Source organism: Scomber japonicus, chromosome 23, assembly GCF_027409825.1.
Source record: "Scomber japonicus isolate fScoJap1 chromosome 23, fScoJap1.pri, whole genome shotgun sequence".
Lineage (NCBI taxonomy): Eukaryota > Metazoa > Chordata > Actinopteri > Scombriformes > Scombridae > Scomber > Scomber japonicus.
The window spans coordinates 16,010,276-16,024,151 of NC_070600.1; the positions used below are offsets into that span (position 1 = coordinate 16,010,276).

General features: G+C 38.5%; 1 protein-coding gene across 1 annotated transcript in view; it reads left to right on the forward strand.

Annotated features, from left to right (window-relative positions):
* The window catches only part of LOC128385197 (voltage-dependent calcium channel subunit alpha-2/delta-1-like), a 98,154-nt gene extending 92,451 nt beyond the window's left edge, over nt 1-5,703 (forward strand). The window contains exons 36-38 of the mRNA XM_053344050.1: nt 559-671; nt 1,357-1,439; nt 5,438-5,703. Coding sequence (XP_053200025.1) covers nt 559-671; nt 1,357-1,439; nt 5,438-5,560 — 319 coding nt within the window. The 3' untranslated portion in view covers nt 5,561-5,703. The remainder of the gene's footprint in view (nt 1-558; nt 672-1,356; nt 1,440-5,437) is intronic.
* Nucleotides 5,704-13,876: the final 8,173 nt, after the last annotated feature.

A 13,876-nucleotide genomic window follows, 5' to 3' on the forward strand; every position in this document is an offset into this window, starting at 1 on the left:
GTGTGTGTGACTGCACACACGTGTGCGTGCGTACGCCGTTTTAAGGTCCCCTCGTGCCGGCTAATGGAGTGCCTGCCCGCATGCCATGCAGCGTTCCTGCACATTAGCTGCACACACGTTTCTTTTTACGACCACCATAAAAAAGCAGAGAAAATCATTTGTGCACCAGCGACATGTGGATTTCAGTAAAGGTCTTAGAGGACAGTGGGGTGGCACAGCAGGTTTGTGTCCCACTGGGAATAAAAGCAGTTAAGAAACTTCATTGTGGAGCAATCCACTGTGTGCTTTTTATTGTGTTTGGAGTGAAGAGTTTTATAAAAGATTCAAAGTTACTGGAGTGTTGCTTCGTCATGTATGTGGAATAATTAGTGTCTACTTTAACAGCTCCAGCTACTTTAGCAGAGAGACTAGAACAATCTTCTTTTCATTGCTTTCTGTTTAAATATTCAACTTCCTGCATCTCCTGTGTTCAATGAAATTTTATCTCCATCTTTCCTGGACTCAAGCCCAGGTGTCAACAACTGCTCTGGTGTCTTTTGTCTGTCTGCTCCTCTCCAGGCTCTACCATGCTGAAAAGCTGCCCAAGACGAACCTGGTCTTTATTATTGCTGATGCAAAACTCACCTGCTCATCCTGTGACACCAAGCCATTAAGACAGGATGAACAGCCGTGTATCCTTTTACAGCTATCATCTTGCAGAAAATGTGTACATTAAACTGAGTGCACACATGTTTTAAAAGTTTGTGTTTATAACTATATAATCAAGCATAGGGGCTACAAAGCTAAAGGGTTCATGACATAAATATGGTGTTCTGACTTAAACCTTGAATGCAAATAACATGCAACTGTTCTCAAGCTTCTGTAAAAGATTGTTTTCAATTATCAATATTTTCCTCATAGCATCTCCTAATTCCCACAGCCGTACTAATGACTAAACATTTCTATGGATCTTCACATTTAAAATTTGGCTCAGAGTTAAGCAGTTTCTGCATTGGGACTCTCCCTGTATCTGTATGGCAGATGGTAGTGTGGGAGAAATCTGCTCAAGACCTTACAAACAAATCTATGATGTTCTCTCAAACACACAGGGCTGTGGTCAATTATACATTAAGCCTCTTGGAAAACACAGTGCTTGAAAATGAGTGCCACATGATTGAGGTATTGAGCAATGTGCTCAAAATCCAGAAAGAGGCATCTTGTTCAAAGTCTTTACAGTCTTCCCACAATTATACCCGACATGCTAAATTTGTACATATACACAATAATATGATTTTTCACTTAAATCATATTCCACATGGTAATCTATTACTAATTCTAACAGGAAACCATGTCATATTCCTGACTTTACTCACCCAGCTGATGGTCCTAATCCCTGTGTGACTGCTCAAAATCCTCGGTACAGGAAAGGGCCTACAGTCTGTTTTGATAACAATGAACACGTAAGTTGCTTACATCAGACCTGCACTGCTTCTGGTTGAGAACAGTACAAATTTCTTACTAAGGGTGCTGCGTGTAGAGTTTCATAGATGGTCATCTCAGGCTACTAAATAGTGACTGTAGCTGCTTTATTAGTCTCATAAGAATTTTAAAAAGATAGCAGAAAATACAGTCTGAAATTGGAAAAGTCATTCAAATGAAAGTGTGTGTTTTGAGGCTACTGTTTTTGCTTTTTTCTGCTATAATCAGTTGACTCTATTGCCAAGGTAAATACTATATAGGCTTAGTTACAGAGGAGAGGACAGACCTCAAATAGTTTCATACAGCCCTTACAGCACTATTATAAAATAATGATAATCATCTGTAGATCTGAACCTCACATCTGAATTATGATCTGAATTAAAATAATTAAAGCTGCATTAACTGACTTTATGTCTACTCGGGGGCACCACCAAGTCGAAAACAGCACACCACGGACACCGTAGCAAACAGTTGCCTACTGTAATTACACATCCAGCAGAAAAGCATTAGCGCAACATTATGCATTAATTTGAAGTCATGTATTTATCACGCATCTTTCAGCTCTGTTGTGGTTTCCACCAACTCCTGGGGGAAATATTCAATTATTTAAGTGCCAATGTTCACTATGTTCTCCTGCGCTTGCTTTACATTTTCTGTCTGTCATTTGGTGCTGGGCAGGTAGCATACAGTGGGTTTATTACAGCTTGTTTTAGCTGAAAACCACTTCCTGCTTCTGCTGGAGAAATGGTTAATGAGCGCTGGTAAAGTTAACTAAAACAGTAACGTTGTGGGCCATAAAACTATAACAAGGAAAGATGCTAAAACACTCGGTAGAGGTAAGTGGAACTGCAAAGTCGGATGAAAAACCCCTTTCATATGTAATGTAGAAATATTGATGAAAGCATATGTAATTAGAGAAGAAAATATTATATGTATGTATTGATGTATGCAAAAGACACATTACACTTACACTTACATTTATTTTTATCAAAGGCAAATGTGACAATCAAATATTGTAATATAAGTTTTAGTTCATCGTCACTTTGTTCATTTTAGTTTATATCCAACCCTCCCCCTAAAATGCCTGTTATTGGCAGCAGTTATTGGAAAACAACTTGATAAGTCTGGACATTGACACCATTAACCATTTTTCCATCACCTGGAAAATAAGAGGTTTCACGACTAACATATTAGGGACCAATAAAAAAAATAGAGACCAGAAGGATTTCACTCTGTTTTTTAAGAAAAAAAAAAGTTAAACTTTTAGCCTCACTGGCCAGAGCCCAAAATCCTTAAGCTGCACTTTTGATATGGAAACAATATATCAGTGAAGAAATTCTACCCATGGCACCTTTCCATCACTAATATCTTTACATGGTGCATGTCATATTCTTTTCTGTTTTTTTTGCAATCCCTCAAAAGCAGTATGTGTACAGATTTCCCACGCAAAGACAAACAGTCGATTGTAACTCGACTTATGAATAACTAAGCTAAACAAACATCTTTATGAGTATCACAGAATCTCTGCGTGTGAAACCTCTGTGCCTGAATGCCCTGTTTGTTTTCACTCTATAGTCTTTTTCCAGTGTCAAAGTTTATGAAATAACTCTTACTGTATGCTTGCACTGTCTTGCTTACTCAGACACACACACACACACACACATATACACACACACAGTCACTTTTGGGGACATTACATATACCTACATTCATGTTCTGGAGCCTTACGCTAACCCTAACGATAACAGCTATTTGCCTAACCTTAACCTAACCCTAACCTTAACCATTGCCCCTGAAATCAGCTTTTTCCCCAATTGAGACGTGTCTTTTCTCCCAAAGTAGACAAGCTGTCCCCAATTAAGAGGTCCCCAGTCTGAAATGTGTCCCCAGAAGCAACCTATGACAGACCACACACACACTCACTCACCCATAAACACACAAACACCCACCCACACACTAACTCATTCTCCCAGACTCATTTCTCGCAAGTGAATGCATCTGTCTTGTAATACTGTTTGTCATTGATCAAATTTTCCTGCCATTTTTGCTTTGTAACTTCTTGCTAACTGTATGGACCTTTTGCTGCATGATTCTCTTTCTCTCTGTTTTTCTCCGTTTCCTGCTCTGTGATTGGCTGTTGATGGTTAGGATGAGGCCATGTGCCGAAGGAGCGCAGGCTCCCCATTGGCTTCCTCTCTGCTCATGTTACTGCTGCCACTGTTCATGTGCTGTCTCGGGTCAGTCCCATAACGCTATCTCTTTCTCTCTTTCATTAACGTTATTTCAGTCTTACAGTCTTTGGCTCATACTTGCTCTCTTTCTCCAGACATTTCTGTTCTTTGATTGTTTTCTCGCTGATTTTCCTCACCTTGTCTTTCTGTTTTTTTACCATTTCTGCTTTGTTCCACTACTTCATGTCTTTTTCCATTGTTTTCCTCCACTTATTTTTCTAACCTGTCACTCTCTCTTATGTTCTACCACTGTCTGTCTTCACCTTCTCCCAATTTACCTCCCCTTCCCTTTCTGTCTCCCGCCAACATTTTCTCCGTCTCACCTGACTTTGAACTTCAAGCCATGCTATTTGTATCTTTCCCCATCTATCATTATCTGTCTCAGGCAATAGTCTCCAGTATCTGACTCAACAGACTCTATATGGACGCTGACATATGATTACAGATGTAGCCAGACTCTAGCTAGACCATTCACTTCGTATTTGCATCCAGATGTTTAAACATCTTTTTTTAATGATTCTCTACATTTTTTCCCTCTCTAAAACATATCAAGGGAAGACATTATTTCCCTTGTACCTTTCCAGATGCTAAGCATTCAGAAAGTATCAGGACAGTTTTGTTCGCAATAATGACTAAAAATGTTTCAGTGATAATTTTGATGTTTTTGTATTTTATGACCTCTTGTTTGATCCTTGAATTGTTCCAGTTGACCATTTGCTAAGCTTCACCACCATGCACGTGCCAGCCCTGCTACACCTGTCAGAATTTTTAATCTAGCATTGAATTTATGCAGTTTGCAACAGTGGCAGATGTAACCCTCAAAATTCTTAGTAATTTTTATGAAACAGTGGTTCCTTGATTTCAGACATGCTTCTAGTTGGTGACTTTGCCAGCGAAAATGACAACTGTCGCCGGCAGATTTTATCAACTATAGCTAGCTAACAAGTCAAATTAAGCAATCTTAAACTCCATAAGTTGGTTGAAAATGTGGCCTCTCAATGACTGTTTAATATTTCCTGCTGACTTGTTTTAAAATAAAAAATCTATAAAAAGGAGTCTTAAGTTGTTCTGAGAAATTTACAATGCAGTAAAAGTCAAGAGGTTGTGATACGTAGTACAACAAGCTAGTGAAGCACTGTAAACGGGACCACATGCGCAGTGGCACCTGCTGATTACTCTCAAGCATATGCATACAGTACATGGGCAGCTGCAGACAACAAGGATACATAGTAGTTCTGTTTATACCGCTTGGAAGATGCATTCCACATTAGTAGAACAATACCAGACAATCAGAGATTTCCCCACCAACAATCAACTGAGTGTTTCCAAATGCGAGATGGGCGACAACAACCACAAACAAATCTTGTGATCCCGTCCATTTTCCATTGTGAACAGCATATCACTGTCCCAATATGCCCTGGAGACTTTGTATTGGTTCTAGAATGCAGGTTTTTTATTGTTTCCAGCCAAATTTTAACAATGAAAGCTGGGAGATTGTCCTTAATTTCTACTACTGATGAGGACATTTATGTTATACAGACCCTAGCTGACCCTTATTCTTTTTACATTTGCAGAAACCCAAGGCTTGACAGGTTTGCTGTGCTGTTATGTTATGTTCTAAGCTATGATTGGACAATCACTATTTAAGGAAGGGGTTTAGCTAATGGTCAACTGAAAAATGTTCATGTTGGGTTTGACAAACAGTAATTTCACTTTTTTCACTTTCACTTATCCCTGTTCAACACCAGGAGGAGGACCCTGACTGTGGCGGGGCGTCCGGACTGAGTCCCTCACTTTGGTTAATGGTGGCCCTTCAGTTGGTACTGCTCTGGGTTCTGACTGGCTCCAGACATCATGCTGTCCCGTCATGACCTCTGAACAATCACATCCTCTGATCACACCCTCTCTCTCTTTCACCCTCCCTCTGTATCTCCAACATGGCAACCAGCATGCAACGCTGCCACCGAAATCACGAACGCCTGAAGAGAAGCTTATAACAAACAAACAGAAACCCTGTGAGACCTACATCCTGCCAGTTCCTTCTTTTGATACTTTCTTTATCAGGGGTTTCTCAAAATGATTTTATCAGGTGCAAAGGTACAAGTGACGAAAAAAATGTGTATCGGAAGATATCGGTTTGAACAATAAGAAAGAACCCGACCTGCAACTATCACTTCATCCCGTCATTGGTCCCCTCTAGCTGCGATTAGAGGAGTCCAGAGATTAATTATGATTGGCGACTTCTGAACTTTTTCTGGCTTGATGTCACTGATGAAAGAGGTCGGACTGCCTTATAGTATAAGAGGGATTTAAATCACGATGGGGGGGGGGGAACTTTCTGTTTTTTGAAGATGTGATGAGCAGTTTTATTCACTACTGCCAGAAACTATGCTTGCTCTTTGCAAGCATATCATTTATTTTGAATTTCAATTTGCAGTGGCTTGTTATTAAGTATTTATTGTTTTGTGGTCAAGAATTCCGCTAAGATTGCAGTAAGAGATGCCAAATTGTTCCACCACAAACTCTTACCCTTAATTTGCCTCTATTGGGTTGCTGATAATAATGTTGTCTCAGTCTGATTTTTAGATATCACTTCCCAGAACGTTTTCACAGTGTCTCCGAGGGTTCGCGAGATGCATTATTTTTACTTTCATGTAGATACTGTATTTGCAGTGTGGAAACCATAATCATTGTCATGTTTATGCACAGAAACCAACTCTTCAACTGCCACAGAGCGCCTGCTTCTGAGTGTAAGGATTTCAGCTTTGTAGCTGGTCATCCAACCATTACGAGTGGTAAATGTATCTGGTTTTTCTGCCTTGGTGTTGGATTGCTTCAATTTAAATTGTGTTGGCGTAGCACGCATTGATCAATCAGGATGAGCCTGGCTGATGTCCTTATGTGTGCTCAGTACACAAAATGTCTAGTGCCATGTGGACTGCTTAACTCTGATGAACCCTTATTTGTTGGTTATTTGAAAGAATCGTCAGGACAACATACTACTGTTTGTTTTATTGCAACCACTAAAGAAAATGAACGGGGTACATGAAAATTTATATCTGACATTTTGGTCAACAAAAAGGGGAAAACGGTACATCTGTATTCACTGCTGTCACTTTTTAAATTAAACTATTATTAAATTTGCACTGTGATTCAAAGTGCAAACATTTAACCATCAGTTCATCTGTTACTTCTGTTTATAGCTTGATCTCCTGACTGAAGATCAACCTCTATCTGTTTAGTACTCTATCTGTGCAGTTTCTCCTCGAAGTTCATTATACAGTGTGCTGTTGCACTGGGTAGAAATCACTGTACAACTGCAGTCAGTCAGTACTTATGATCTTCTCTACTGCTGTATTTAATTTTCTGCAATATAATTTAATCTTGGTTTATTTGGTGTGCCTTCTTTTGCATTACTTACATACCTGACTTGTGCGTAAAAATGTGCAGATTATGACCTGTAGATGGTTATATTCAAATAGTGTCATCTTGACAGTATGTTCAGATTTTTAAAAATGCACTAATCAGCCAAACAACTGCTGCAATACAGAAGAGGATTTTCCAGATGTGAAAAATTTATTAGAATTCTGAGTTTAAATTCTGACTTATTCCTCAGAATCCTGACTTTTGTCTCAGAATTCTGACTTTAATCTCAGAATTCTGACTTCTGAGATACATTTTTCACATGTGACCCTAATTTCTTCTGTACTGCAGAGTCGAAGAAATCTGCCAAAACAATAAAAACCCATTTCACAGGACCAAAAACTGGAAACGTGAAGCAGCTAAATTTCAAAGTAATCCCACCAGTGAAGATGAAAGTGAAATACATATTTATTGCTCTCTAGATGATAATATAAATCCATCCTGTATGTGCCAAATGCACAATGTGGAAAGTGTGTACATGTTTTTATGCCAGTAATTTATGTATTCACCCAATATTGGAGTTAATGGCATGACAGGAAGTAATATGCCTGTAAATCAGAACAAGAAGAAAGCAGAAAACACACCCATGATTTTTCAAAAACAAACTTTAAATCCTTCACAGAATTTCTGTTTTTCTTAAACCAGTTGCACTTAAAGTTTTTTTTGGCATCTCTGTCTTGAAGGGATACAGTTCATAATTAAGGTGTCTGTTGCTTTAAGGTAAGAATGGACAATCACAGGTTTTAATGATTTATCTATGTTATGTGTGATACATTATTAGTTCAGTTAGAAGGAGGAGACCTATTAGAACCGTAACCATTATATGACTGTATAGTGATATCAGATATACACTTTTTACACCATGTTTAAAGGAAACTACTAAACGGTATGAGCCACATTACTGCTGTAACATTTGTCTTTCACCTGCTTGCGACTTTTTCACTATTACATCATTTAGTTTTTTTGTTAGCTATTCCTCCAAGTGTAATCAAGGAATCCTGATATTTTTTCAGTAATATTTTGTAGCAAAATTCCACCATCATCTCTAAACCATCATCATTTCAACTATTTTTATTCTCAGTTTTTTCCTCTATCTTTAACTATAATCTTCCAACTAAAACAATGTGGTGAAACTAACAATGGTATTTACGCTCCTCATTTACTAACTATCAAGAATATCAAGTGCCATATAGGACTCTCTTATTCTCTCATGGAGAAACCTATTATCGTAATATAACATTTATGCAATGTTACCAAGGAAAGATGTAATTCTCATAAATAGTTTTCCCTGTGCTGCATGATAGTGGCTGACAATTTGGTTAAAAAAACAAAATATATCCAGTGTGCTCCTGCTTTAGTGTTTTATTGTTGGGAAGCATAATATCCTGGGTGTCTGGCATTTTGTTCATGATATGATAAGATATGATCAGCTATAACTGCCTTTCTCTTGGGGAGACAGCATTTGGCTCCACCCTGGTCTGAGACAACCAGGGAAAGGGAACCCGATTGGCCAGCATGATTTTGCACGACTCGACCTGTCTGATTGGTTGAATAGTGTATAACTCACTTTTCTTTAAGGGTCATACCAGTGATTTTGCATGTTTTAGCCAATTTAAGAAAAAATATGGGTACTTTACATGACAGCTGACTACTACAAACCACTCACCAGATTGTACCTTCCAGGCCCAGTCTCTGTTCATTTGTGTGCAGTTTGAACATGAAATGACCGACTCTTGATGGTTTCTTGAGTTGTGTGATTCATCACAGTGAAGCTGAAGTGAGCCATTTTTATGTTTGTCATAAGTAAGTTTGTGTCCAGACTTTTCAGAATTTTGAAAATAACAAACTGAAACTTTGATATTCACTTTGATGGATTACACAACCTTAACCTGCATTGAAGTATTTACAAAGAAATGCTCCATACAGCTGTGGAAATAGCAGAGTTAAGGGATAATTTTCCATAGGTTCATCACTATACAAGTGACTCCTTTTGCATAGTCACACATACTCATTTGATTCATTGTTATTATACAAATGTGAATTATAGCAACTTTAATGTACACTTTAATGCGTCACAAAAGTTTGAAGAGTCTGCTAAATATTTTTTGTACTGAACAGAAGTAAATGGAAAACAAAACTTGAAAAAAACTGAAATAGTTAGCGGTAACGGGCTGTAAAATGTTAATGAATGTTAGTTGAGAAAGACCTAAAACTTGCAGAAACACTGGTATGGTCCTTTAAGTCACTTTGGGCGGAGAAGTACATTGTGTAGATATGACATGACCCCACCTAAAATGCTCCAACTGGATCCTTTGAGAAATACACATAAAACATTAGAGAATGAACATGAGCTCCATAGTCGTCCAGATGTTCCATTCTAATCTTAAGTGCTAAAATCAGATGCTGTCACCTCAGGAACAATATTATACTCTCGATGTGATATGAAGTGTTTTTGATTCTGTTGGTGCTCTCTGTATGGATTGTGTGGGTTGGCCTTTTTATTTCTGGAATATTGAGGATTGCTTAATGTGTGTTTTTTTGTGTCTGTTACCTTGCTGCCACTCTTTGGCAGATGATTGGCAGACCTGTCAGTCACTCTTTCTCTGCCTTTGGATTTAAGGCAGGCTCTTGATGGAGGCATCCAACAAGTCTCCCCTCACCAATCTCAGCTTTGGAGGGGTCTTGGTGGGCCTCTCTGTCAGTCTCCCTCGATTGTGCTTTAATATGTTACACTTTAGTGGAACTTGATTCTCCAGAATCAGTCATGTAAAAATTTGTATAAAACCAATGTTGTTCAAAAAGAAAAAGGAACACTTTATAATCCTGGGGAGGAAAAATGTGTTCATTCATGTGCAAATAAGGTATATTCAGAATAAAAGTTTACGATTACTATCTGTTGCATTGCGTTTTAGAGTTCTGGCCAATGTTCTTTTGTTGCAAAACATCCACAGTGGATCAGATTACTATTACTAACTCCTGTCACATTGCCAACACACATTTCCCATCCAAATGTGTGTGAGAATGAGAAGGAAGCACCCTGAGTCTGCTCCCCCAGTGTCTAGCCAACATCAGTAACTGACGTCCAGCCAAAGTCAACAATGTCCAGGAAAAGAAACGATGAAGGCGTAGGTCCAGCCACATCTCTCTACAACATTGAATTTGGCTCAAGGACACGTCTATTAACAATGACCCATAATGTGCCTCTGGTCATAAATTTACAGTAATTTCTGTTTTCCCTGTTGCATGTTGATCAAATAGTAAGTGACTTTCTCGTTAGCGCAGTCCACTTTACACTTGAACCTGAAACCAGCTCAAGTCTAGATTCTTAGAGCCACTATTCGTCATTGGCTCCCCAAGGACAAACTACAGGCTCATTTTACTCTTTATTATAGATGTTAAAAACTCACCCTAGTTCTGTAAGGTACACTACTAGAAAAACTGAAAATCCATTAGGTGCTTTGGGACATTTTAAATGGGACCAATTACAATGTCTTCAGTATTTATTTTTAATAAAAAATGGCCTTTATTGTTGGTAGCACAGCTGGTCAATGAGTATACAGAGACCAATAATATGAAATGACATATTTTACTGACCCTGTGACAGAAATTGATTAGAACAACATTAACCACAACTTTTTGAAACTGCCTTTTTAGGTACGTAAAATTTGATGGACCTTGCAATCTGTGAAGAAACTGAACACCAATTTAAAAAATAATCCTAACACATAAAAATGACAATGTAGTATATTTTAAACTCTTTTGACAGATTTTGACAGATTTTACAGTCCCTGTCTGTTATATTTTGTAGCCTTAGCATATTTTTCACTATGTGTAATCTCTGTTTTTAATGCTTTCTCTCTCCTTGGATGAATATTGTATAAAAGATTTATTATCACGCTAAGAACCGTGTTTTCCGGTGACAGCACCCTGTCTTTCTTGGACTCCACTTTTTTTTTCCAAAGTCTTCCTCCCCCAAAAGTGTTATTCCTTGTCTGTCATGGATGAGTTGCAATGTCAACAGCGCACGGTGGATTTCCTGCCAGGGGCTCTGGATTTTGCGTCTGGCAACAAGATGACCCAGTTGGTTTACACTTAGAGGTCACTTGTGTTGTGTTTTTGATTGTTATCCTAAGTCTCTGGACTTGCGTCCCTCTGTCACTGATTGATATCTGGCTTGAAGTCCTGTAAGTAAACCGCCTCTAGAGTAAATATGAAAACGTTTATTATGTAAGTAATTGCATTTGTAAGTATTAACAGTCTTCTCATTACACCAGCAGATTTGTTTTTCCAAAATGGGCTCCCCAAGCCATATAGAGATGGTGTCATATGATGTTTGTGTGTCAGAAGTACTGTATAAAATGGGATCCCATATGCTTGACCACGAATGGTCACATACCTAACTACGCCATTTATATGCATGTACTGCCCAGAAATCCCTCTCTCCCTTTTCTCAGCTAATGCTTACTCTTGCATTCCTCACTGTACTAGATGAAGGAGATATGGTCTATGCACTCTCCCTTCCTATTCTGTGGAATAGGAAGTTGCTGGTTATGGATTACTGAGGAGTACATTGTCCCCTCTCAAAACCAGTTTTGTGCCCGCTCACTGTTTTTGTATGGATGCAGGCTACAAAGGATGCAGTAGGCACATGTTTGTTGCGAAGAAAGAATATATTTGTGGATTGCGGCTAAAGAAAAAAAAACAGCATTCAGAACCTCAACTCACAACAATGACCACCAAGGCATTGTTGAGGTTTTGGTTCATCTCCACATATCCCATCTTCTAGCTTGTGAGTTTACTAAAGGTTTACTTTGTGTTCAGGAGGGACAGTTGTAACCACCCAAATACCAAATGAAGTTCAATTTCAAACACCTCATAAAGGCATTTGTTTGGCACAGGTTCAAAGCCCAATCACAACTACTGTAATGATTATCTTGTGATATTTACAAGGCACAAGGGGATCTGATTTCAGGGAAGCTGAGATTGATAGGTTTCGTATATCATGTTCTTCCCCAAAGTTTTCTTTTTTTTTCACTGCGCCTCTATTATTCAGAAAGGCTGTACCCTGAGGGTCAGTGGTCCAATGCATACATCCTCTTACATTATTATCTTTTTTTTTTTTAAATATTAGATTACAATGAAGGCAATTACAGTAAAAGTATGACATTCTTTCATCATGCATATAAGTTAAGCAGCTCCAGGTAGCATGTTTTTAGGAAAACATACCTGAGCAAGACGTTTACAGTACAGTTAATGTAAAAACAATGATTGTGACATGCAATCCTATTTATCCTCAGACTCAACTCAACCTTTCTAAATAATTATTTTACTCTAAAGTTACAGAGCTATTTTAGAGTCAAAAGGTTCAGTGTTCAGTATGAAAGTGCCACTGTCTTCTTGATCTGTCTAAAATAACTCTGCTGCTCATTTTTATTGTCTCAGTGCAATTAATTGTAAAAATGGGGATAATAATGCATGTTTTCAGTCTCTTCTTGCTCAAAGGTATTCATGCTGTTATACACACGAAACGGACAGAAGCAGTTGCATGAAGAATGAAAAAAAGAGCTTGAGACAGAAGTTCAAAGCATACATACTTTCTCACCTCTGCACACCTGGCTTATTGCTGCCTATAACGGGGATGCTTGTTGAATTCAGTTGCATGCAAAGTCACGAAATCTAATGTAGTTTAATTTCCTTGTGGATCTTCCGTGGCGATTATCAGACAAACAAAACAACAACAAAGGACATTAATGATGGACAACAAAGAGCACAGTGCTCCAAAGTATCAGTCAGTATGATGCCCCACAAAATATCAAGTACAACAAACCTGTCAGAGAGAGCCCCTTAACTTTCATTGTTGGAAAAGTGTTTGGATAGGTTGAATAGGATAGATTTATAAACTGATAGACAATCTTAATTTGAAACATATGGAAGCCCTAGCTGCATTTCCATGAGGAAAATCCTCAACCTGTGTGACTTCCACTTTTTACTAAATGTTTGCGCAACATTTTTTTCCAAGTGTGCAGCCCAGCAAAGCAGTCTGATGTCCATTTAAAAAACAGTGGTCTGGGGTTCACCTCAAGTTTCATCATGCATGGATCCCCAGGAGACCACACATGAACATACTGTACTTCTCTTTCTGGAAGGTGAGTAACATCATTGAATGTGTCATATTACATTTAACTGTGTTTTAGAATATACAATAAGAATCGAATTGTATAGCTGGGGAACACTGGGATCTGCAGATGAGATTGAATGGGCGCATGGAATTTGGAGCGAAAAACATTACTAGAGAATTAACAAGAGAACTTTCTTGTTGTTCTATGTAAAAATAACCCTAAAATGAGTCAATCCCGCAGAAAATCAGCTAAGTAAATTATTTACATGCTCTTATGTAACTTGAACCACCTCAAAGCTCAGAAAAAAGCTTCATGAAAACCGGAGGTTGGCTTGGCAACCTCGAGGCCTTTCCCTCTTCTTTCCAGCTTTCCAGCTTGAATTCCAAATATCCTTCACCTGCTCCGCTGTCTCTGTACCACTGTTGGGTGCTCTTTTACTTTGTGACTCATCTGCTGGTCATTTGTGCATTCACTTTGTTGTAATTGCTGCAGTCTGGTAGCATTAGCTTTTCATGTTCCTTTCATGTTTTTTTGGCCGCAGAGAAAGTGAGGCTAAAGTGGAGGCCCTGGTTGTATCGGGAAAACAGAACAATACCCTGGGCAGATGTGAGACACACTCCTTCATCAGGCCATGCAATGACCAGT